At 49.8% G+C, this 24,335-nt stretch overlaps 12 protein-coding genes across 12 annotated transcripts; 6 read left to right on the forward strand and 6 right to left on the reverse strand.

Moving 5' to 3' along the window:
• Nucleotides 1-33: 33 nt before the first annotated feature.
• Pdw03_1034 (thioesterase-like superfamily-domain-containing protein) lies at nt 34-668 on the reverse strand (the record flags this gene model as incomplete). The annotated part of the gene is made up of 4 exons (XM_066099786.1): nt 34-84; nt 158-181; nt 243-251; nt 327-668. 4 exons carry the CDS (start codon nt 666-668, stop codon nt 34-36), a joined length of 426 nt encoding a protein of 141 aa, XP_065957513.1.
• Nucleotides 669-1,067: 399 nt separating this feature from the next.
• On the forward strand, nt 1,068-1,776 carry Pdw03_1035 (Complex 1 LYR protein; the record flags this gene model as incomplete). Its single annotated transcript, XM_014679280.2, has 4 exons — nt 1,068-1,113; nt 1,193-1,336; nt 1,418-1,430; nt 1,722-1,776. The coding sequence occupies 4 exons, from the start codon at nt 1,068-1,070 to the stop codon at nt 1,774-1,776; spliced, it is 258 nt and encodes an 85-aa protein (XP_014534766.2).
• A 161-nt stretch (nt 1,777-1,937) lies between these two features.
• On the reverse strand, nt 1,938-3,119 carry Pdw03_1036 (SAM binding motif containing protein; the record flags this gene model as incomplete). The annotated part of the gene is made up of 1 exon (XM_014679281.1): nt 1,938-3,119. The coding sequence occupies one exon, from the start codon at nt 3,117-3,119 to the stop codon at nt 1,938-1,940; it is 1,182 nt and encodes a 393-aa protein (XP_014534767.1).
• Nucleotides 3,120-5,818: 2,699 nt separating this feature from the next.
• On the forward strand, nt 5,819-8,138 carry Pdw03_1037 (Transcription factor, putative; the record flags this gene model as incomplete). Its single annotated transcript, XM_014679282.1, has 2 exons — nt 5,819-6,881; nt 6,949-8,138. 2 exons carry the CDS (start codon nt 5,819-5,821, stop codon nt 8,136-8,138), a joined length of 2,253 nt encoding a protein of 750 aa, XP_014534768.1.
• A 2,024-nt stretch (nt 8,139-10,162) lies between these two features.
• On the reverse strand, nt 10,163-11,105 carry Pdw03_1038 (Arsenic resistance protein ArsH; the record flags this gene model as incomplete). The annotated part of the gene is made up of 2 exons (XM_014679283.1): nt 10,163-10,579; nt 10,650-11,105. The coding sequence occupies 2 exons, from the start codon at nt 11,103-11,105 to the stop codon at nt 10,163-10,165; spliced, it is 873 nt and encodes a 290-aa protein (XP_014534769.1).
• A 681-nt stretch (nt 11,106-11,786) lies between these two features.
• Pdw03_1039 (Alpha/beta hydrolase, putative) lies at nt 11,787-13,105 on the forward strand (the record flags this gene model as incomplete). The annotated part of the gene is made up of 4 exons (XM_014679284.2): nt 11,787-11,852; nt 11,960-12,014; nt 12,099-12,168; nt 12,280-13,105. The coding sequence occupies 4 exons, from the start codon at nt 11,787-11,789 to the stop codon at nt 13,103-13,105; spliced, it is 1,017 nt and encodes a 338-aa protein (XP_014534770.2).
• Nucleotides 13,106-13,265: 160 nt separating this feature from the next.
• Pdw03_1040 (tRNA (adenine(58)-N(1))-methyltransferase catalytic subunit GCD14) lies at nt 13,266-14,738 on the reverse strand (the record flags this gene model as incomplete). Its single annotated transcript, XM_014679285.2, has 4 exons — nt 13,266-14,243; nt 14,304-14,374; nt 14,437-14,583; nt 14,636-14,738. 4 exons carry the CDS (start codon nt 14,736-14,738, stop codon nt 13,266-13,268), a joined length of 1,299 nt encoding a protein of 432 aa, XP_014534771.2.
• Nucleotides 14,739-14,938: 200 nt separating this feature from the next.
• Pdw03_1041 (Phosphoserine phosphatase, putative) lies at nt 14,939-15,996 on the forward strand (the record flags this gene model as incomplete). Its single annotated transcript, XM_014679286.1, has 6 exons — nt 14,939-15,026; nt 15,079-15,092; nt 15,141-15,217; nt 15,281-15,583; nt 15,642-15,790; nt 15,854-15,996. 6 exons carry the CDS (start codon nt 14,939-14,941, stop codon nt 15,994-15,996), a joined length of 774 nt encoding a protein of 257 aa, XP_014534772.1.
• Nucleotides 15,997-16,359: 363 nt separating this feature from the next.
• On the forward strand, nt 16,360-18,128 carry Pdw03_1042 (Phosphoesterase, putative; the record flags this gene model as incomplete). The annotated part of the gene is made up of 3 exons (XM_014679287.1): nt 16,360-16,374; nt 16,430-17,808; nt 17,864-18,128. 3 exons carry the CDS (start codon nt 16,360-16,362, stop codon nt 18,126-18,128), a joined length of 1,659 nt encoding a protein of 552 aa, XP_014534773.1.
• Nucleotides 18,129-18,488: 360 nt separating this feature from the next.
• Pdw03_1043 (Riboflavin synthase-like beta-barrel) lies at nt 18,489-19,842 on the reverse strand (the record flags this gene model as incomplete). The annotated part of the gene is made up of 3 exons (XM_014679288.2): nt 18,489-18,957; nt 19,075-19,460; nt 19,690-19,842. 3 exons carry the CDS (start codon nt 19,840-19,842, stop codon nt 18,489-18,491), a joined length of 1,008 nt encoding a protein of 335 aa, XP_014534774.2.
• Nucleotides 19,843-20,884: 1,042 nt separating this feature from the next.
• Nucleotides 20,885-21,988, forward strand: Pdw03_1044 (DNA repair protein rad50; the record flags this gene model as incomplete). Its single annotated transcript, XM_014679290.2, has 3 exons — nt 20,885-21,123; nt 21,179-21,478; nt 21,559-21,988. The coding sequence occupies 3 exons, from the start codon at nt 20,885-20,887 to the stop codon at nt 21,986-21,988; spliced, it is 969 nt and encodes a 322-aa protein (XP_014534776.2).
• Nucleotides 21,989-22,561: 573 nt separating this feature from the next.
• Nucleotides 22,562-23,847, reverse strand: Pdw03_1045 (GATA transcription factor LreB; the record flags this gene model as incomplete). The annotated part of the gene is made up of 3 exons (XM_014679291.2): nt 22,562-22,605; nt 22,713-23,762; nt 23,817-23,847. 3 exons carry the CDS (start codon nt 23,845-23,847, stop codon nt 22,562-22,564), a joined length of 1,125 nt encoding a protein of 374 aa, XP_014534777.2.
• Between the last annotated feature and the right edge of the window lie 488 nt (nt 23,848-24,335).

A 24,335-nucleotide genomic window follows, 5' to 3' on the forward strand; every position in this document is an offset into this window, starting at 1 on the left:
TATCGAGATGATTACCGATATTGCGCGTCCAGTTTACTCGAGCTGTTTCGGCGTATCGAACATAGGCAACATTGTTGACGTGGCCTTAGACTAGTTAACACGGCATGATCCATGAATTGGCGAGGAGTAAATACAAAAGCAAAGTGACGAGGCTTACCCTGTTGTCCGGATTAGCTTCGTTCTAAGAATCCAATATAGCCCATCCAGTAAGCGCAACAGGTAGGGAGCACGAATGTTCTCACCATAGTGTCCTAATCCATCACAAGCAGACTTAGCATTACTGAATCCCATGCACAGGGGAGATAAAACATAGCCCAAACTCTTACCTGTTCCCCCCAGACCACATGATGGCGATAAAGACTACGCCGCTTTTTGTCCGTGAGGAATCCCTCACCCCCAGCGATCAGTTCCCGCCATTCCTTGGCTAGTTGCTGTAGAATCCTACCCCCCTCATCTATCTGGGCTGGCTTCATCCCAAACATCAAGCACTTTCCAACCCTTCGCTTGGTTGCTGTAAGCCATCGTGGATTGATCGGGGTTGAGACTGAATCGGAGGGTTCTTGGACTTTGAAGGCCGCGGAAGTCGCAGAGAAGAGACGACGTGTGCCATTAGAGTACAGACAGATTGGGGCATACAGCTGCGCTCGAAAAGCCGATTGTGGAAGCATATCGAATAGTTGTGGATAGACAGTTCATCCAGCGCTCTCCGATAAATGATAACCAGAAGCTTAGGCCGAGGTCGGTTCGGCTAGAACCCCGCGTGACTATAGGGGAGTTTGACCTTGATGCTGCATTAACATCATTTTTGTGTGTTTTTTTTTTCTTTCTTCTTTTGTGTCAATATCTTAAGCAAGTGTGCGAAGAAAAGCAAAAAGACAGAATGTCCAAATTGCTACAAAGGCAGGCTATATATCTGTAGATAGCTGTAGCATATTAAAACACCTGTAGGAGAAACTTCGGGTGTTATCGGTGACGTGCCTTGCGGAGTCAGCCGCGTACCTTCATTTGCACCGCATCCCCGTCACCAACTTTCTACCAGAACTGCCTTGTTCTTAGATGGAGCAACCATGGTAAATCCTGAGCTGCGCCGGCAGGTCATAAATGTCTACAAAGGTGTGAAGCCGTACGCGTCATGTATCGACTCGAACCCCTGCACCGGTCATCTGTTCCATGCTAAAACCCCGAGATGTAGAGCTTCTGTTCTTAGGACGGGAATATCCTCTAGGCTACCAGTATTTCCGGGATCGGTTACACCGTGCGTTTACAAGTCAGACTCACATTACCGACGAGGAGCAAATCCGCAAGGGTATAGCGAGGGCTGAATTTGTGAAGAAAGGTGGGTGCTGTCTTTTGCGCTGGGATTCTCATCCCTGTACCTGATTTACAATTGAGAATATGTTGCTAATTGTCACTGCAGAAGTAGAAGCGCTGTAAGACTGGTCTCTACGTCCCTCCCTATCATATCGCCCTGTCGCATCCAACCATCTTCCGTGTTTTACTGCCTATGTTGCTGGCTTGCAATCATTTGGAAGCACAGTGGAATCATCCGTACATGTCGTTCTTCTATACATTGCACCCATAATGGGGTAGTGTCTGGCTAGATACACTGTGCATAGATTCACCTCTCATTATCATAGCAAGGCGTCATGCAAAAACTTCTTTGGTCCCCATCACAACAATTTTGCGTTGATGGTAACTGACATGATAAAAATATAACCCAGGTATTATTTGAAGCGGTACCGAACGCTGAAAAAACGATATGGAAGTGAGGCCTAGTATACCAATGGCTCTCACCTCTACTCCAGAAATATTTAGATCATTGGCATGTTAGAAACCCCGAAAGACAGAAATAAAATTGGGGGGTATCACCAATATAAAGTGCAGAATGGTCGCTACTTGACTTTTACCCACCGGAACTCCGAATTGACTCAAGGGTTTCATCTTTTTTGACCCCACCAAACGCTCACTTCAAGGCACTCGCCGCTGGCGAGTCCCCCTTTCTGCAAGAGGTCGGCTGTCATGGCAGCCCACCATCGGTCCCATTCGTCACGGCTCTTTCCACTAGACTCCATCAATATCGGCTCCAGCCCTTCAATCATCTGTATGGTAGTGAGGAGAGCCGTGCGCCGGATGGAGATTTGCTCTGGAGTCAGGCTCTTTCGTGAACTGTTGTTGGCATCCTTGCCTTGGCTATCTCGTTCCCAGCGCCAGTCACCCAGTGGAATTGCAACGCGGCGACTGTCCACATTTTCCAACAAGTCCACTTCGGAGTTGAAAGATAGACCGATGGTCGCGCACGGGAGCGCTGTCAATTTAAGACGGTCAAACGACTTCTGCACCCAGGAATTATAATCCACCACGAACTTGTTCTGCGCTCGTGTGAATGGTGTGGCAGAGGAGAATGTATAGGTAGCCGTGGCATCGGCGACCTCCTGTTCTTTCGAGTGGGATTTGCGTGCCGGAGCCGGATTGGGCAGGAGCGAGCGGAGGCTCCAATCCGAATCCCACACCTCGAGAATCCCCCCGGACTTCAGCACCCGTAGGGGCTCGCTCAAGCCAGATGCAGATTGCGCGGGGCTGGAAGGACACATGCCGGCATCCTTGATAAATACGAAATCAAAATAGTCATCCGGGAAGGGTAAGCGGGGTCGGCGTAGGTCATGACGTTTGAATTGCCAGTTCATTCCCTGCTTGCGCATATCCGGCGCAATGGAGATTACATCTATCCCGGCAAAGGCAACATCGGGGTGGCCATTCCGGGCGAAGTACTCATGGCACAGACCAGACCACAAACCGGACCCGCATGCGACTTCCAGGATACGTTTGGGAGGCCGATTAGCTAAATGGGGGTTGCAAAATGGGCCGCCGAGGACGCGCAGCAGCATCAACGTGCGCAGGCTTTGGCGATGGATCTCGGGCATGTCGCAGGGCAAAGGGTAGGCGTTCTCCGGGTCGCGAAAGTAAGTGCGGCCTCCATGGCGCATTACAGGGTATGTTGAGTAGTCCGTAAGTGAAGTCAGGGACGAAGAGGAGGTTGCGGCCAGTGTCGAGCTCAACTTGGAGTGCAGATCGGAGCCGGAGGCGGTTGCACCCGAGAACCCTAGTGCCAGAATGTCCATATCGCTTTCCTCACGTATATCGATTGGTGCCCCCTATGACTCTGAAGATTGTGGGTCCGGTCGCATTCTCGGCGCACGATTGAAGCGAAGCTTTCATGAACGATGCATGCCTTTTTTCTGGAGGCCTTTTTTATATTTTGACTGGAAAATGTCTCCAAGGGAAGGGAAATAGGCAATAGAATAAACAAAAAGAAAAAACAAAACAAAATTGGAATCGAACAGGAACGGTGATGGGGATCAAAGCGGGCTCGGAAATAGTCCCTAGTGCAGCCGGGTGCAGAGCTGACGAAAATTTCTTGTTCAACGTCAAGAACAAAGTACTGCTAAAGATAATCCTTTAGTTGTGCATACAAGGTCAATACCTTGAACAGGGAAATCTTCACGGAGTTCAAGAACAAATGGGGGAGGAGAAGAGAAAAGAAAAGCAGGTCTGACCCCTGGAAGTTGAATATCCACTTGAGTCTAGTTTAGTCTCTTCACGGTAACAGTAACAATACTTAACTCCGTGAAATATTAGTATTAGAGTCCCCTGGTCCTCCTGAAATATGTTGTTTTACCCTCTGTGCTGAAGAGTTGGAAGTTTTTCCGATTTTTATATCATTGACATCATGACTTCTACACCCGGCCATCGATCGCCGGAAAGGGACATGCTGGCCAGGGTACGGAGTAGACACTATAGTTATGCTGAGCAGATTACTTTTTGGACCTATCTAGGAGAATAATGAATCCTCACTTGTCAGCCTCTTGAATCAAATATAAGGAGCCAACGAACACCTGATCGAAGGCTCCCTTCTGATTGATAAGATACATCCAAATCTAAAAGTATCACTAGCAAATTATGTACGGAGTACTCCGTACACCTGGCAACGAACGTATTAATTTTTCCTGGTAAACCTGGATACACTGAATACACTGGATACACACCCGTCGGAGATCTCTACCCGTCATATCCATTCGTGATTTCATAATTGGATCCGCAGTCTGGGCCTTAGCTCATTGTCTCTCTATCTGAGACAACCTTGGAAATGTACCGGCTTACCCCGTGCCCTATGCCAAGTCTAGGCAGGCATTTGTGGTATCGGCTATTCCACGCGATCGTCTGCACTGTGATCCGTGCCCTTTCCGGTATTAATTCCAACGCATACAACATCCTCTGTACCTGCAGAATGATCCGAAATTTCGACACCGTAGCGTTTGCCACGTACTTTTGAGGACCCGTTGGATTTGTCAAGACACAGGAGTTGGCGGACTAGAAGAGGCAAATCTGACCGGTAAGAAAAGGGCAACTGTAGATGGGAAAACCAGGGCCAGATGAATCCGTTGGAGCTGTCCCTTTGGTGAAAATGCGTGGATACTGCGTAGGGCTGTGCTACCTCGCAGAAGCGATGAACGACATCTCTATGTTCACTAGGGCTGAAATAGAGTCTGCCCAGGTGCCATTTGACGAGGGAAATTATCATTAAAGAAACCTCTACGGAGTATTCAGACATCACTCAAGATCATTCAACATCAGTCAACAGTCTTTCTGCTTCGTAAAGAGGTCATAGGATGGTATATTGAAGGTATTCACCAATGAAGACTATAGTGATACACCTCACCGGCGTTCCAAGGTGGCACTCTGTCTTTCATCATACGATTTGGAATCTGCGGAATTGAGCAAAAAAAAGGAACCTATTGGCTGTTCTGTCTCGCCCAAGTCATTCCCGCCAAGGGGAAAAGCTGACCTGATTTGACACAAAGACGCGATGATCTTCTGACATGTAGGACCAATGAAAGAGATCAGACTCAATTGGAGAGATGTTGGATATTACGAGGACTGAGCATAGCTCAGGGCCTTTCTTCACTCTTTTAATCCTCTGGTCAAGGTTGGGTTCCCTCTTTGCCACACCCCATGGGTTTGAGATCCCTGATAAGCCCAAATTTCTTTCACTTGTAGGGAGAACTCCTCCGTCCCCCTGATGTTAGCTAGCTTCAAACAAGATGTCTAGGCAGAATGAAAAATCAGGTGCAGATCCGGCTTGCCAACGATAGTTGCGTCTGCCCATGGTGTTTGGCAGGCAATGTCAACCACGTGGCTGGTTCTCATAGAAACAGTTTCATCGGTCGCAAAAGTAACGTGAAAGTGTGGGATAGATGAAGAACATATGATCAATGCCAAACCGATTCCCTCCCCCCAAAAAAGAGCAACCATTTGAGAAACACTGTGTCTTGGCAAGCCAAGCTCATCAAAGCTGGGAAAGACTTTGGCCCTTGCGGCGATTCACGTGATCCCGTGACTCCCGTCTCGCTGCAAACCACCAGTGTCATCTCAAGACGTCCTCATCGACCTGGAGACAATCGTTTGGTTTGCTCATCTTTGCTGCGTCAATCTTGCACCACTGAATCTTCTTCGACTCCCCGTCACCCAATCTCTTTTTACCTTTCCGATCACGCCTTCTTATTGATCCTTCCGCCCAATCATCGCCCTGAGGTACCGCTCCATTGCACACCTAAAGACACTCCTAGTACCAAAGTCACCGGCAACCCTCAATCGTGGTTTGATACAGGTGATTTTGCTTTAGGCCTCTATGTGGAAGAAGAGAAGAGACCGTCTCCGATCCTCTCCTCTCCTCTTCTCGACCCAACTCAACTTAGCGCCGCCCACCAACCAACAGGTTTTCCACCAGGGAAACAAAACACGGTCTCGTCTGCCACGTTAAATGGCAGATGGTACCTACAGGTTCCAGCAGCCTGGGGCCGGGCAGTTCTACTTCCAAGCTCAAGCACAGCAGAACCCTCACCAGCGACACATCGTTCGAAACGGGACCAATTCTCCGACGGGTCGACTGAAATTCAATACCGACACCCCCTCCCCCTCCCGATCTCCTGCCCTAAACCAGGCTGCGGCTCTTAGTCCTTTCAACAACATGTACGGCCAAACCCACCAAGGCCAGCATGTCATGATGAATGGCGGTCAAGCCCACCAGCGGTTTGGCATGCCGATTCCGAAGTTCCAGTCACAAACCCACCACTCTCATCACACACAGCAGCCACACCATCATGCTCATCACACTCAAGCGACCCACAACCTTACCCATCAACACAATTTCCCCGGCGGCGCACTGGCCACTACGACAGCTTCTCATTTCACCTCGACGCATCTGCAGAACGGAGTACCGACCGCGGACGAAGATCTTGATGAATCAATGAACGAGCATTGGCAGCAGCAGCTCCAGCTTGCGGCCGAATCGAGACAAGCCACTTCTCCCCACTACCATGCCCGTGTCATTGCCCAACAGACGAAAGGAATTCAGCTCATTTCCAGCAACACTGACACTGAGAATGGGATAGAGGGGCGCAATGGTGCCCCAGCAGGAAAGCCAGCTAGCCGACAGGGTTGGAATGCGCTTGATTTCGGTGGCCAAGGATTGCGCGCTTTGACTACCTCGTTGTTCAACTATGGCTTCATTGAGAAGCTGTACCTCAACTCTAACAAGTTGAAAGTGCTGCCTCCGGCTATTGGACAACTGCGGAAGTTGAATCATCTGGATCTGTCGGGAAATGAATTGACCGAGCTGCCAGAAGAACTGGGCATGCTTTCAAACCTGAAGAAACTCCTTCTCTTCGATAACAACATTCGCACCCTCCCTTACGAAATGGGGTATCTTTACCGGTTGGAAACATTGGGCATCGAGGGCAATCCCCTTAACGATATCCTCAAATCTCAGATCATGAAGGACGGAACCAAGGCTCTCATCAGGTACCTGAGAGAAGAGATGCCAGGTGTGTTTTAACTGATCCTTTCGCTTTCGAGCATCTTGGCGTCGGATTTCTGGCTAACTTCAAGAAGTCCACCTACCTCCTCCTGACCGTGACTGGGTGATCCTTGATGACACTTCAACCTCGTCCAACAGTAATACGGAAAAGATCACCGTACTGTCATACAACACTCTGTGTGACTCCTCTGCCACCCAATCGCATTACGGCTATGTGCCCTCGCGTGTCCTATCTTGGGAATACCGCCGCGAGCTTATTCTCAACGAACTACGATCCCACAACTCAGATATTGTTTGCCTTCAGGAAGTTGATCAGGGAAGTTACAACGATTTCTTCCGAGAGCAGCTTGCCTACAATGACTACAAAGGTGTTTACTGGCCGCGTGGTCGTGCAATGGGGATGCAAGAGGAAGACGCCCGGATGGTCGATGGATGTGCTACATTCTTCAAGGGAAGCAAGTACATCCTGTTGGACAAGCAACTGATCAACTTCGGTCAGACAGCCGTCCGTCGACCCGACGCCAAGGGCCAAGATGATATCTACAATCGACTGTGGCAGAAGGACCACATCGCCGTTGTGATCTTCTTGGAAAACCGGCAAACTGGTGCTCGCTTCATCAGTGTGAACGCTCATTTGTATTGGGATCCGGCCTTCAAGGACGTCAAGCTCATCCAGACGGCGATTCTGATGGAGGAGATTACCAAACTCTCGGACAACTACGCCAAATGGCCCGCCTGTATGGACAAGACCGCATTCCGCTTCTCAGAGGCCGAAAGTGGCGCAGAGACCGCGCCCGTGGTCGAGCCAGCCCCGTCGATGGAGTACACTAGTGGTGATCAGATCCCTGTTCTCATGTGCGGTGATTTCAACTCCTCACCGGGGTCTGCGGCTTACAACTTGATCTCCACTGGACGACTTCCCGAAGCGCATCCCGATCTGGAGAAGCGACTTTACGGGAACCTCAGCCGGGTTGGCATGACACATCCCTTCAAGTTGAAGTCAGCCTATTCCTCCATGGGAGAACTGAGCTTCACCAACTACACCTCCGATTTCACTGCCATTCTCGACTATGTTTGGTACTCTTCCAACACTCTTCACGTGTCGGCGTTGCTCGGCGAAGTCGACAAGGAATATCTGCGCCGCGTGCCTGGGTTCCCGAATTTCCACTTCCCCAGTGATCACGTCGCGTTGCTTGCAGAGTTTACGGTAAAGGGCAAGAAGGGTAAGGTGGTAGAGGCAGACTTTGGGCCACAACGGCACTGATTGACATGGAGCATTTGAAATCTTCGGAGATGGGGTGTTTTTCCAACCGGTTTCTTTCCTTCGTGCTTGTTATTTCGGAATCTTTTGGGTGGTGGCTCTCTGGCCAGCCGTCTTATGGTGTTTCTTCACGTCCTCCTTTTTCTTTTTGTGTTTTCTCTTCTGCTTATGAACGTCCTTGTTCCACTTCCTCTGGTTTATCATCCTCTGTATCCTCTTGAGTTGCTAGCGGGGTATCTGTTTCTCGACCGGTCGATGATCTTGCCTCGTGTCCGTTGGATGTAGTGAAACGGCGTGGCAGTCTCCATTTACTCCCTTCCGTGCTCTCTTCCATCCAACCCCTCCTCTTTGTCCTCAACCTCGCCCTCTACATCTTTTGTGTCTTCTTCCGTTTAAGTTTCCTGATTTATCTCGGTTTCATTTCACCTAATCTCTGACCTCATCTGAGATGGCTTCACGACGCTTAGGATCGGGGATTGGTGTTCGGGCGGAACAGGTGGTGAAGGGTATCTGCGTTTTGCCCGTGACGAGGTTGCTATTCTTCGTTTTCGTTTTTTTTTTTTTTCAGGCGTAGGGAGTTCTGTCTGTTCCATGCACGTGTCTGTTGCGCCATTCTTCCTCTGCAAGGTCCAATCCAGAATAGAGCGTGGCTTTGTTCGTTTTCAGTCTTCTATGTCCCTTTTGTAGACCGGTCAGTAGAGCTGCTGATAAATGTGGACCACGATGCCCTTGTCATGGAATCTTGGCCATATGCATGTGCATCGTGACTCTGTGAGACATGCACGATTCCCCGGACTAGTTACTATCTGCGTACATTGGGTATGTACATGTACGGGAGTAGCACCTAGAACAGGCCCGGGAGTCGGAGAGCCTGATAAGCACAACATACGGCAAATCTTCTTTGGTGTCGCCCTTTTGAAGAGCTATTGAGTCTGACGTTAGCTCTTAGTCTCCAGGAACCTGCTCTGCCTGCAGTATACGCACCTTCTAATGTCACGGTGGAAGATGAAGAGTACTTTGCAGCACCTTTGCAAAATACGCCTCTAGTAGACACATCCAATGTTTCTTTTTGGGGTCTGCACTAAGACAACATAAGGAGAAGAGTAAATCTCTTCCCTTAGAGAAATCTTGTAGAACACTTAGCATGGAATGATCCCCAGCCCTGCCAACTATAAAGCGTTGTGATGGCACAAGTACATCTTAGCCCCCTCATCACACCCAATAGAGAGTCCACCTTCAACAACCGCTGCCACGCAAGTAATAGCAGATCCCCCTGAACATCCCAGCTATCCCTTCCTTCCAGAGGGCGTCTCGAGCAACATCCAATGCCCCGACACGGGATGGTAAAACAAGATTTCCCTTCAGACCCAACTGGATATTACCTATCTGTTCACCAACTGCAAGCCTCATTCTTGTCTTGGCCACATGAATAGGAACCAAGAAGCAAGAAGCACCCCCCCATCACCAGCACCTAAAATAGTCGCTTCAAGCTGCTGCCTTAAATCATCTTTCCCTGTCTTCCACCGCTCAAGCAACTTCTCCTTGAACAACTCATACAGACAAAACGTACGACACATGCTCGGTAATTGAATTATCACTAGAGCACTATGCCCAGCCCACAATCCAGAAGGATATTTCCGAAACTGACGCATCATCTCCATCGTCGGAGACGGACCCCGTTTAGCACTAACTGGCCGTGGGTAAACTTGTTAGCTGGGAATACTTTTGACGAGAAAATCAAATCATGCTGGCCACAATACCACACCACATTAGCGACTCTCCCTTGTGAGAGAACTCGTTCAGAGCCCTTGGGCCAATTTACATAGCAACCAAGAGCATGGCTAGCATGTCACTCGCTTTTTGTGATTGGTCACTGCCTGACTAGATGACCGAAATGCGCTAACAGATTTAGACAACTTCCATATCCAACAATTTTTTCCGTACAGTAGCCGTCTAGTTGTTAGTCGACGTAACAAACTATGTCGAGTATTTATACCATAATGTACTGTCTCTTGGATACACTCTAGCTACTTCGATGTTTTTAAACTGGCTAAAGAGGCATTCAGCTTCGCCTCTTTCATCTTCTTCTCCTCTCGCTCACTAAAACGGTCACTAAAAAGACTGATGTGAGGCCGCATCAGGATCGTATATTTGACAAACTCCTCCATGCAATCCACTCGACGATCTCGGTTGCCACTAGGCATGAGTCGTTGATCTCCTGGCTGACCTTCCTCCGGGAATTGTGTGTATGCCTTGGGGATCGAAGACTGATTCGGGATCACAAACATGCGCATCCACCGACCCAGGATACGCAAAGAGTTGACCGCATTGAATGATTGGGATCCCCCACACACCTGGGCAATGGCCAGCGTTCGGCCTTGGGTGGGACGAACACTTCCGGTAGTCAACGGAATCCAATCGATCTGATTCTTGAACACAGCGGTCTAGCGTTGCAGAAACGCAGATAAGTATTTGATACATTCAATATTGTGACTATCGTGAGATCCCACTCACTAGATTGCCGTGTTGCTCAGGTGAAACCCAGACCTGTCCATTACTCCATAGACTGAGTTCTCTGAGCTCCTGTACTTTGGGATGGGCGGTATCACTCTCGTTCTTCACGGGAAGATCTTCGGGGTCAAAGACGCGTACGTCACAGCCGAGCCGGAACAGAATCCGGGAAGCTTCCAATGCCACTAGTCGCGAATATGATCTTTTGCGAAGACTGCCATAGAGTACTGGGACTTTCAGCCTCTCGTTTGTAACCCGCAGGTTATGTTCTGCCATGTCCGTCGCGGTGGCTAAGTCCAAACTATTCACCCAGTCCTCGGATGCGTTGTCGTCGAGGTTGAATGGTCGATATGTCTGGCGGATATCTGGGCTATCTTCACTCGCCGGCAATGCCAGGGATCGATATGAAACATCGGGTTGGTGAGTGTTTGCAACCACCTGAGAAACGGCGGAGAACATCCTTGAATACTTGGGGTGCAGCAGAGATTGTGAGATTGCGGGCTTAAATTTCGATGGCCCCCCTTTTGATAAGATAAAATAGCATAGATCCTACGGTTCAAAGGGAACGAAAACCAAGCGGGTTCAGACATGATATAGTAGCCCTTGAGAAGTATGTCACTGGCGAAAGATGATTGGTCACTGCAAGGTTGGCCAGGAGCCAATCAAATCCAAGCAGGGTCCGAAGACCCGCGGATTCCTAGAGGCTCTTGCCAAAAGGCGAACCTCGGATGCTCCCCGAGAGTTAAAGGTGCTATGTCGTGTCTCCTGGGATGGGTAGGAATGACTTGATACAGATAGAAATCAAAGAACAGCAGAAGAAGAGAAAAAAAATTTAAGGGAAATTGACCGTCGATCAAGGTTGCCGGCAAATTTCGCCAGAGCAAAGAGGCACATAATCTATCCAGACTATCCAGACAATGGAAAATCCGTGATGTTTGGATTGAAGTCTTGCTGTTGATCTTGTTTCTGTATATCAGTTGTGTCAAGACATAACTTGGTATAATTAGGGTTTGATGATAAATCTTGGGACTTGTGGATCTGAGACGCATTTAGTGTGGCCCCCCGTTACATCCATGTAAAAAAAGGACACCCTCTTCTCTAACCACCTCTCAAGCTCTTGTACTAGCTCCATCGGCTGAAATGAGCACAGAAGAAAGCGTGCATACTCCCCCGGACGGCCTGGAACTGTATGCTAAGACATGGAAGGTATGTCTGAATTTGCAACGCTTGAGTCTCTGAACAAGCCGAGATAGACTCCAAGTTCAAGATCAGGAGATGGATCTCCGAAGCTAACAATGCGACCTACTCGATAGACCAGTGACTCTCCACTTGCTGTTTTGGCTTTTATCCATGGCTTTAGTGACCACTGTGAGTCGATCATGTCTATTATGGGCAACAAGCCAAGATAGCCCATCGTCCGTAAGACGGAGAATTGACACAAACCCATCCCAGGCAATGCTTACCATGGTTTTTTTCCAACACTGGTATCCGCAGGTATCGAGGTCAGGTCGTTTGATCAGCGGTAAGTGCTTAACCAGCAAGGTCAAACCCTTTCTTGGTATTTCAACATAAAAAAAAACCACCAAAGAAGCCGGTCTGTTTCACTATTAACCCTCTAACAATCACAACCCAGAGGCTGGGGCCGCAGCGTGAAAAAACCCCGTGACCGCGGTAAAACAGGGCCAACCTCCCAAGTCCTCTTAGACATCCACTCTTTCTTGCAAAGCCTACCGTCCCGCCCTGACGTGCCTCTGTTCCTGATGGGTCACAGCATGGGTGGCGGCCAAGTCCTCAACTACATGTTCCACCCAGAGTCACCCTACAACAAAGACAAATCCAGCCGGCCCAAGTTCGCCGGCGTGCTTCTGTACTCCCCTCTAATCGCCATCGATCCATCCTCCCGCCCCTCAAAGCTGGTGGTCTCAGCGGGGCGAGTTGTCGCAAAGTTGATCCCCCACAAGCAGCGGTATTCCCCGCTTGATGCGCATCTGTTATCTCGAAACAAGGAAGTGGTCAAGGAGTTCGTGGCTGACACGCTGTGCCATGATACCGGTACCTTTGAGGGGCTGGCCGGCATGTTGGATCGAGGTATTTGGTTAGAGGGGATGTTTGCGGCTGGGTCTGGAGCTTGGGTGATGAGTGAGGTGCCGTTTTGGTTTGGGCATGGTGATGGGGATCTCATTACTAGTTATCCTGCGACCAAGGACTTTGCCAAGGTTTTGACCGAGAAGGGTGGTGATGTGAAGTTTTGTTCTTATGAAGGCGCTTATCATAAGTTGCATGGTGAGTTGCCGGAGACGACGGAGAGGTTCTTTACCGATGTGAAGGCATGGATTTTCAGCAAGGTGCCCGAGACGAAGGCGGTGGTTGCTCAGGAGGAGGTAGAGCGCGTTGAGGGTGAAGGTGTCGTAGACACCGCTGTTCATGAAGATGAGACCGAGAGTAAAGCGAAGCTGTGAAGTAGTTGTTTCTTGCTATGACATGTTCTCAAGCATAGCTTGGATTATATTCCCACAATTCTCTAAATGGTACAATTGGGCGCAGTCTATATGGGACATGTAATAGAATACAAGGTATATAGTACAAGGTTTTAATGCTTGGGACAGTCGGATCGAGAACTTAACGGTCTTCGATCCGCCGCCAGACTGCCACAAAGCCGCCGCCCTGGATGCGCAGTCCGACCTTGGGCCGGCAGACCAAGACAGACCCTCCTTCCTTGGAAGGCTCCTCTGTGGACATCTCAGAGGCAGTATCAGAGGCGGTGGACTGTTCGTCAGTCTCGACAGGGGCGGCAACATCAGCATCTGAAGGGGTAGCCCAGCTTGCTGGGTCGGCGCCGGACTTTTTGGTCGCGAAACGCACATCCCATGTGCGGCCGCCGCTGATTCCAGAGCCAAGCTCGATCACCTTTTCCTGAATGAGAGGCAATCGCTGGTCCCGGATGAGTTGCAGACACTCACCAATCTGGGTGATGCTAGGCACGAACACTACCAGGAGGCCATCACGCTTCAACATCGGGGTAACATGCGGAATCCGCAAGTTTGAGGAAGGCATGTCTAGAATAATGTGCGAAAGAAACGGGTCGACAGGGTTTCCTCCAGTCAGTGAAGCCAGGCCAGTCTTTTTTCGCAGCTGCTTCTGCTGGGCGATCCAGTTTTCGACGGGGCCCACATAGAAATCGGTGTTACCTGTGTAGATTCCACGGCGGAATCCCCGGATGTTTTTCTCGGCCAGCGCAGAGAACTTTGACGATACGTCGACTGTGTGAATGACGGCGTTGCGCTGCGCTCGCCATGCATCCCATTCCTCCTGTACTGGATCCGCAGTTTGCTCGGCAGGGGTTTCTCCTGTTGGTTCCGTGTCCTTTTCACTCGGTCTGGTGATACGGCCCTCTAGGTAGTTGATCTGAGATCGCGATGGAAGAGGCGGAGGAGTGGTATTGGCAGCGTGAATGGCACGCGCCAGGTGCAGTGTCAAAGATCCATGGCCTGTTCCGGATTCGAGGATTTCCATGGTAGGTTGTATTTCGCCAGCGGCAGGAGTGTTGACATGAATGTCGAGAAGGGAAGCAATCAAATTCGCATCCTGTGGATAGATCTACTGGGATAGCGTGAGTCCAATGTATCTGTGTCTGATCCGTAGGACTGATGCGCATACCGGCGTGACCAAGCGAGGGGTCAGGGCGACGTATTCTTCTAACGTTGGAAGGCTGACTCGGAGATTCAGGCCTGGATGCAATGGAAGCTTTAGTGAGATGCCCAGGGAATACCGAAAGGTGGGTGCTATTGACCTTTGCGAGACTGTACCGTGTCCCAGACCCGTTTCCCAATGATACTATCATGTTCCACTGCCCCACGAGGAGTCTGGAGTTTTTCACCTCGCTTCAAGGCCTTTGACAATGATGGTTGTTTGCCGTGCAAAATAACTCGGTCTCCCTCTACGCATTTCGTTAGCCCCGATGTTGGGAAGAGGCGGTGCAACACAAGTACCTCTTATAATGGAGAAATTCGTGTCAATGGTTCGAGGGCGCAAGGCGCTTGGTGTTGGGGTCGCACCGAAGACGCGCTGTAGGGCCTGGCGCAGACGAGACATGATATAGATCAAGATTAATTCGACCTGAAATAAACAGACAAGGAAAATCTGGCTGATCGACTAGCCCGCGGTGCCGTTCCGACCCACCCCCAGTCACCGTATCGAGGAACATATCTTTAATCTCGGCACTTGCTTTTCTTCACTCCCTGGATTGTACATATTTTTGATTCGTTTCTATTGCTATAAATACACAGAGAATCATGGGCTCCAACACTCTCCCATACTTGGCGACTAAGCCTAAGCTCATCTTCTTCACCGACTTTGATGGGACAATTACAGTCGACGACAGTAGGTGCTTCCCCACCAAGTGCCGGTACCTGAATACTAATCAAAATCGCAGGCAATGACTTCATGGTATGTTGGATCGCTCCTTTTCTCTAGATCTTCACTAATGCCACTCAGATCGACACCCTTGGTTTCGGCCGGGAAAAGCGTCTGGTGTTGGGCAACCAGGTCCTAAATGAGACTATGAGCTTTCGGTGAGTGTTAAGAGGTATTGTCTATTTCACAAGCAAGCCGTAACGAGTCGTTCTTCCTTATAGAGATGCCTTCCGCGAGATGCTTGAAAGCATTAAGACCCCTTACGACGAGTGTATCGAGATCCTGTTAAAGAACATGAAGCTGGACCCGTACTTTGAGGAATTCTACTACTGGGCCAAGGATAACAATGTTCCCATTGTCATCCTGTCATCTGGTATGCGACCCATTATCAGCGCCTTGTTGGAGAAGTTCCTCGGTCACAAGCCAGCCAGTCACCTCACCATCATTTCCAACGAGCCTGTGAGCCGAGGTGGCAAGGATATCAACAGTGAGGGTGGTTGGCAGATTGAGTACCACGATGACAGGTGAACGACTGTCAATCCAATTAGTATTCCCCCAACCTTACTGACAATCGTTCACCAGCCACTTCGGGCATGACAAGTCCCTGGAAATCAAGCCTTATGCGGCATTGCCTGACGGAGAGCGCCCGATTCTTCTGTATGCTGGAGACGGTGTTTCAGATTTGTCTGCAGCCGCGGAAACTGATCTTCTCTTCGCCAAGAGAGGCAAAGGTAATCATCTGTCCAACCCAACTTGAACCCACATTCCGAAACAACGAACTAATGTTGTTGCAGATCTGGTGACCTACTGCCAGCGTAGGGGAATGCCCTACACGACTTTCGAGAATTGGTCCACAATCCTCTCGACTTCCAAAGACATGTTGAGTGGCAAGGTGTCAGCGAGTGAGGTGGCTGCCAAGGCTTCGCTCGGCCAGTAGAACGGAGGTAGATCTGTATAGACTTGCATTTAGACGGGCATGAATGTTGACGATGGACCTCAATTTCACATAAACCTGAACCAAAAAAATCTGAACATCCGCAAAAATGGTAAAGAGTAGCTAAGTCGATGAATCATCAACATACAAGCACCAAGCATCCCTTCAGGAGTCACCGCCTTCAGGGTCCAAGCGTTGGGGGTGAACTGGGAACTTCAACCCTCCAGATTATACTTGTTCATTATATCTTAGAGTTGACCGAACCTGGTCCTCTCCTTTGTGCTATACACTTGCAATTCGCGGGCATCATGCGACAGGGCGTCTCGCTTTTCTTCAAGTCCTTGCCAGGGTGATATCTATCTCATCATGGCTCGCCGGCTAGTATGACCTTGTTCTACCCCCTGTGAAGCTCTTTGCTAACACCAAATTTGTGTAGGTCCGAGCGAGTGTACAGCTCGGTTTATTCACTACTTTCATTCTCCTCCTCGTCGTCATTCTTGATAATCGATTCAGTGTCCTTCCCTCTTCAATTCATGGCCACCTTCCGTCGCATTATTCCGGCTACGTGATCACAGACGTGACCGTCACAACATGTTCTTCCATTAATCCATTCTCGAGCTGTAAGCTAGACCCAGAAACCTGGTACCGCGTCGACAAGGACCTCTACCTGCGCTCGAGCTGGACCTCGAGTGCCTACGTCCAATTCAGGCGGAAAAAGGAGGAGGAATTGGGTCCTGATGATAAGGTGGTCATCGACTTGAAAATCAGTCGCATCACTCCCCCTTCGGAACTTGTTGGAAAGACAGAACTCGAAGCGTGGGAGCCCCGACCGGGAGGCATCTGGCTCAAGCGCTCGTCCTCCCGTCATGCCAGCGACTCCGAAAACGCTGTGACCTACCTCGATGTCCTTTATGGAGCGGATGCTGTCGATCCTCGTCCCAATTGGGAAGTTAAAGATACCCCAATTCTTTTGGATAGTTGGACGGAACAGTTGGAGACTCGCCTTAGTATTCGAAGAGGGCATCCGCAGGCCAAACCAAAGAAACCCGTTCCCAGAATCAACGAGAATGGGAAATTTAAGGTAATGCAGTTGGCGGATCTTCACATGAGCACTGGTCTTGGCCACTGTCGTGACCCTGTTCCTGTGGAAACGGTGGCTGGCCAGAAGTGTGAAGCCGATCCTCGGACTTTGGAGTTCGTTGAACGACTTCTTGACGAAGAGAAGCCGGACATGGTGGTCTTCTCTGGTGACCAGATCAACGGAGAGACCGCTCCCGATGCACAAAGTGCTCTCTACAAGTCTGTAAAGCTTTTGGTCGATCGCAAGATTCCTTACGCAGCTATCTTTGGAAACCACGACGACGAGGGTGACCTCAACCGGGAACAACTTATGTCGTTATATGAAGACCTCCCTTACTCTCTTTCCGCCGCCGGCCCCGAAGACATTGACGGGGTCGGAAACTACGTGGTCGAAGTCCTCGATTGGGGCAAAAGCACACACTCTGCCCTCACCCTCTATTTCCTTGACACACATTCCTACTCCCCTGATGAGCGTCAATTCCGCGGCTACGATTGGATCAAGCCGAGCCAAACTCGGTGGTTCAAGAATACCGCCCAAAGCCTGAGAAGGAAACACCAGGAATATAACCATATCCACATGAACGTAGCATTCATTCATATCCCGCTCCCAGAATATCGCACGTCAGGAAAGTACTTTAAGGGGGCATGGATGGAACCTCCCACTGCACCAGGGTTCAACTCTGGCTTCAAAAATGCCCTTGAAGAAGAGGGCGTCTTGTTTGTTAGTTGTGGGCAGTAAGTCACATGCTTTCAAAGGTCTCTTTGTGTCTGAAGACTAACAGTTCTCTAGTGATCATGTCAATGACTATTGCATGCTCGATCAAGGCGAAAATTTGAAACCCTCTCTGTGGATGTGCTATGGCGGTGGTGTCGGACTGGGCGGTTACGGTGGCTACGATGACTTTGTCCGACGAGTGCGTTTCTTCGACTTTGATAGAGGCCCCGGCCGTGTAACTACATACAAGCGTCTAGAATGGGGTCAAACTGAATCCAAAGTCGACGAAATGTTGATCGTGGATGGCGGTGCCGTCAACGGCCCAGACGAAGCGTTCTAACGAACTCTGGCTTCTCTCTCTCTTTTCCCCTTTTCCTTCCTCTTCCTCTTCCATATCATGTATGGAGATGTCAGCGTGTTCGTACTGCCCCTGCTCTCACATACTGTCGTTTCCGTTCTTGCCAGAGGCCTTTCCCTTATATTCCTGTACAAATATCGTTCTGCCCCTTGCCTGCATTAGGTCGGCGTCTGCGGGGGAGTCTTATCTTTTTCTGAAATATTCAAGCCATTTCTCCCAGTCTTATTCTACTCCAATTCTTGTAGACCTGGCCAGTAATGTTGACAATTCATTTATCGACAAGCAAACACTACATTTAATCCCCTGTGAAGATCTTACACCGTTACCCATCTGACCCCATCCTTACCACCATTTCTCAAAGAAAACTCGCTGCTCCCCGCCATTACCTAGGATCAAAACCAACTTCTTCACAATGAAATCGGTCATACCAGGCGGCCCACATACATAGCATACTGTGCCCTGAGAATCCAACCCACCATCTATACCCACAGCCGCAGATCGCAAATCACGATCGTTTATCCTCCTTGCATGAATTTTAATATCCGAAGGAGACCCAGATGAGAGCAGATCAGGCGATGAGGCCAAGTCCGTGAGGAAAAGGTCCAGCGAGATCCGGAGCCGATGCGAACTCTCTTGAGACCTGAATATCTGGCGCAGACGCGGGAGAAACAGAATCTGGTCTAATGTTGTGTTTGCTGAGGCTGTTTCCCGGTCTTGCGGTAGGCGGCTGGAGTACAAGATGCGGATGGTTGTTGGGTTGGGGGTGTGAGGTTCGTTGTTGTTTAGGTGGGATAGTATGGATATCAGAGGACTAGGACTATGTTAGGATTCCATCGTGGTGGATTGAAACAAGTGAGATCTTGGCGTTTTAAAGTACGTTTGTAGACCCCGGAGATAACGGACACGATATTTGAGGAGCATCACTTACTTAACGCCAACACCACCCGCAACGAAGACCACATTCTTAACATCGTTGATACTGACTCCAGTAGGTGGCCAGATGAAGCTTCCACCAACTCGGATGCTAACCTCCTTCCCTAGTATCTCGTCTTTTGGTCTCCATAGCCATGCCGCGGAGGGGTTGCTTGGAGATTCTTGTACAGCTAGTTCCACATATGGTGGGCGTCCTTGAGATTCTGAAGAGGGCTCTAATGCCTCGCCAGCTAATGAATCAATAGAAGCCTCAGGTGGGGGCAACACTTTCGCATCTGCCGGGGTGGAGGTAATAGTGAAGCCCCCCGCTTGGGAGATGGAGGGGATATGAACATCAAGCCATTGGCCAGGGAGGAAGCTGAATGACTGTTGATTGTTATCCTGGAAATGGCGTCAGTCATATCTGTATTGAAAAGACGTGTGGGAGAAGATGCCCAGCTGTGATTACAACCATTGGCCGTGCGGGGCATGTATATCCAATGGCGCGGGTACAACAAAGGACAACCAGCCCCCAGGTGTGGCAGCTTGCTTTATATGAGTCGAATATATGGGAGATAGAGACAAACACAAAGAGACAGCAGATTCAAAAAGGAAGGATAAGTTTTCATACATAATTCTCTTGGGGCAGAGCGAATTGTAGTAGCCGAACAGAGTGGTTGACCTGCTCAATGTGCGATAGTCGCACTGGATGTAGTCTATTTTGCCGGGGCTCTGCAGCTGTGCGCAGCTCATGGGGTATTGGGCTATCTCTCTGGGAAGTCATTTGGCCTGTATTTCTTGAAATTGAGCGAAATCCAAGTTGACTAGGCCGGCTGACGCGGAGTGGAATGGTTGAGCGAAGAGCAAGCGGACGCAACTGGAACGACCTCATCAAGACATATATCAAGATACTTATCACACTACTGGCATGTGATTAGAAGGATTTAGTAGATGGATTCCCAATGTAGAAGATGGACTGAGCCTTTGATAATGAGATTTGGTCAGTTGTGGTTTGGGATTCCCTGCCGACCACATGACTTCCTCTCAACAACATTTCATCAAGCCATCGCTCGACAACTTACGGAGTCGAGCTCGATGACCTTGGATTGAATAATGGCTATAGCTATGGCTGTCACGAATGAGAGACTCTCCTCTTTGTTCTCATGTTCCTGACTACGGGACTGACATGGGTATATATGTACAGTCCACTGCAGAGTCACAGATGCGACTCACATCACCCCCCACTTCAGCGTTACGCCAGGCGCTTCGCACTAAAAGCTGCAAGCTCCCTCGGAATGCTAAGATTTTGCTGATCCTGTTGAGGGGAATAATGTGACGAGGGCTCCATGCAGATCAGTCATCCTGTCACACCGTCTAGCGTGTGACGACCGGCGGTCTTCCCTCGATCCCCGTCATCTCATTGGTGTGATGACCTCGGGTTGCTACTTGCGCTGGCGCTTGGCCATCATCAAGCATTGGCCAGATGCACCTCCCAAACACACGTCAATCCCTCCGCCCGGTCTTCCCATGCTGATTCGTGCCCCCTCCTGCATGCGATTGTTTGTGCCTTCGGCCGCTCGTTGGTCTCGAGCTCATATCTAACGCTTCGGTCGCCCAGCCATGTGTTGTTCTATTTTTTTTGACCTTCTCTACCACGCTGAAACGTTTGGCCCTTTACGTGCGACAGACTCTCTGTCTTAGCCAGCCGGTCTGGTTAAGCCACATTGTACGAAGCTTAAACTCCTCCATAGCGCTTCCGCTGAACGGACAGCTTGGAAAATATCAGAGTCGATTTTTGTTTTGAGTCTTCCAAAATCACGGCCAAAATGCAGTTCATGTTTCCAAGGAAGCACAGACACCACAAGCTCGTCCTTTGGTTGATGGCCGGGGAATTTCCGATCACCATTGTAATGCTGACATTGACGGGTATCGCTTCTCACAACCTATATCGGACATTGTTATGGCAAGATGGGGCCGACAATGGATTTAACAGTGCTCCAAACGAGGTACTGTATGCAGCATCGAACTATAGACCATTCAAGGCCCCCATGGTTTGGTCTGCCTTGTATGTTCCTCGCCATCCTCAAAATTCAAGAGCTGACCGCTGACCCCGAGAATAGTATCACTAACTACAACCTTGTTCTTGGTGTATTGAGCACTTTCTTCCTCATCACAAAAATGCCTATCCACTGGATGTGCCTATTTTATCCTCCTATTGCGGTCGTCATCCACGGGTCCTTGATCATTCTCTATATCGTGGCAGCGGTGTACCAGGCTGGGTCTGACATGTCAGACCCTAAACATCCCCAGCCAGGAGCCCCGTGGTACATTGCGAAGAGTTGCAATGTTGCCGCGAAAAAGTCCAATGTTAGATACTGCATGCAAGCCAAAGCGCTGTTTGCTGTGACCATCATCATGATGTTAGTTTGACCATCCCCTTCTATCATTCCTTTACTTGCCCTCATTCTGCGAGGAAGAAGTTCGCTAACAGTATCCTCAGCATCTACTATGTAGTTCACCTTGGCCTCAACATCCACTCCTGCTTCATCACCCCCGAAGAACGAGAAGCGATACTGGAGCAGAGAGAAGAGCGTCGCATCGAGAAGGAATTCGAAGAAGAGATCATCAAGTCTCCCAGTATGATTCCCATGCCTCCTGGCTCAATGCCTCGAGGACCAGGCATGGTTCCCCGCATCCCCGGGGTTCCACCCATGGCGTTTGGGGGAAATATCTCACCCTTCGCACCCCGTACGCTGGCCTTCAACCGACTTGGCAATAGCAGCACAGCCTCGGATCTCCCACTGCGGGACAAATCTCGCGTGCAGGCTCAATCCCCGCCGCCGCAATCGAATGAAGTCAGCCCAGAGAGTTCGACGGGGTCGCCGGTGCACTTCCCGCCGCCGCCACCAAAGAAGACTGCTGATGCCTGAATGGGCTCGGGGTTGAATTGTTGTTCGTGAGAAATTGCTTTTGTGATACCACTTGTTGTTGCCCACACATCACCTTCACTATTTGCCAGGATATGGATGGCGTACAGATGGGTTAGTACCATTCCTCTGACCTTCCTCGGTGGACTTGCCTTTCATTGGCCGAACGTCCACAATTCGTTAGTGTACACCGTCATCATCTTGAGAGTTGGACATTTGATTCGTTCAGACTCTGTCGAAAAACATCTATTTCCTCATAATCGAGTTGAGTCACTAAGGGAAATTTTTTTTCACCATAATGCTGGGTACACAATGTTTTTAAATTAGAACACGACCAGCTACACGTATTGAACCAAAGAGATCGATTTCACGGGACATAACATCATCACCCATGCGATATCGAGCATGGGGGTCGTCTGAAACTTGTTAAAAAATCCAGCAAAATGGATCGCATGTTTGACTAGCAAAGCGCCCGAACAACTGAGGGGTATCTTGACGTGAACATGCAAGACAATGGAGAGAAGACCTTGGGAGGTCACCAGTCAGAGAGAAGCAAATAAACCGAGAACTGAAAAATTACGCCGATTCCTGGCGCTTCTTCTCCTTTTTAGACCAGCGCACTAAAAAAGAGGCAATTGGGTTAGCTCGTTCCGTGCCGAGAGTAATAAGTCACAAGCATGCTGAGCGGGGGTTACGGGGGTTACAAGAGGCGGAGGATATAACTTACAGCCACAAGCATTGCACAAGGTCTTAGGCCCATTAGGCCCCTTTCTCCATTCCGGGGAGTCTGCCGTTCCGCAGTCGCTACAGACATGTTGTGCCTTGAGCCTTTTACGGCGATCACCTTCCTGAGCATTGCGCTCTTGGTCAGCAGCCGTGGTGATGTCGATATCGCAATGTATAAGACGGCCACGGCTGACACCTGTACTGAGGCCTTGCGATCTCTCGCCCTCTGCATAGTTAAGACCGGTCATGACTTCGATGCCATCGATGTGTGAGTAAGCCTCGCCGACATTCCGCTCTGGGTAATATCCCGTCGATTGCCCTGTGTCGGATTCATCCGAGTTCGGCCCCACGGTGTCCGTAGTGTCAGGATCACTAGATATTTCCCCTGAACGAGAGGATTGTTGGCCCTGGTTCTCGGTCACGGGAGCGCGAATATCCTGCTCGCTCCTAGAATAGACCACCCGAGTCGCGGTCGCCTCTTCATCTTCTTCTTGCTTCAGTTTGGCAATCTGTTGGATCAGACGTGCATTCTCAATCTTGTGTTCCAAAAAGGAGTCAAGAAGCTGCGAGACCTTGTTGGGACCTGGTCGGCACACGAGGAAAAAGCCGGTGCAGCGACTGGCGGGTGTAGTTCTCCCTGTCGGACGCTCATCTTGATTTGCAAGATGTGGGTGGCCATAAGCCTCCAGGAGAGAATATGTGTTGTTGGTCTTTTGGAATCGCAAGTAGGTACGGAACGACCGGTTCGCGGCGACCGAGTCATCCAAGTCTCTCTGGAATATTGGCTGGTCGTCCTCATGAATGTACTGTGACAGAAGACTTCCCTCGAGTTGCTTTGCAACACAGCCGGTGATATACTTGCACGATGGTGAGGCATAGGCGATTTGGCCCTCCGGGGTTAGGAGAAGTAGCATATCCTTCATTTCATCGAGAACTCGCTCTGTCCAGCCCGCATCGTGTTGTACGCCCTGGTATCCCCCGTGTTGACCACCTTGCACACCGTAGTGCCCGCCGTAGGACCCATGAACTTGCTGCTGCTCCACTGCGTAAACTGAACGCCCCTCATTGGGGCCCGATCGCATCTGGGAGGTGGATGGAGACATACCCTCATAGAGTTGTGGACGACTCAGGGCCATATCGAGTGCAGTACAGAGAAAAAAACTCGAGGGATATGTAACGGCACTAGTTATGTGTTTAAGCGCTTCTGAATCTGACGCCTCTTATACAAAGCCAGGAGATTTTCCTAAAAGAAAATGATGGCGGCACGAGAAAGCGGATATAGTAGGGCGTTGAGGATAGATGATCTCATTCTTCAAAGTCGAGGCGGCACATTCAGTACATTCGGTACATTCGGTCAAGAAGGGGTTGAAGAGTTTGCCTCTCAGAATATATACATCGTCTTACTGAGGGCCTGGATCTTGAAAAGAGAGAACCGAGGAAATAAGAGCCGGCCATTGCTGCTTGACGAAACACCGCCGATCCTTGTGGGCCTTAGCACTTTGGCGCAATTCACGTGATTTCGTGTCACCTTGACGCGGAACTATGTGATCGATCACATTCAACGGCGATCCGAGCACTTTTATTTCTCAGCTCTTGCTCTGTTCAGCCAGTGTTCGATTGTATT

Source organism: Penicillium digitatum, chromosome 4 (genome assembly GCF_016767815.1).
Source record: "Penicillium digitatum chromosome 4, complete sequence".
Classification (NCBI taxonomy): Eukaryota; Fungi; Ascomycota; class Eurotiomycetes; order Eurotiales; family Aspergillaceae; genus Penicillium; species Penicillium digitatum.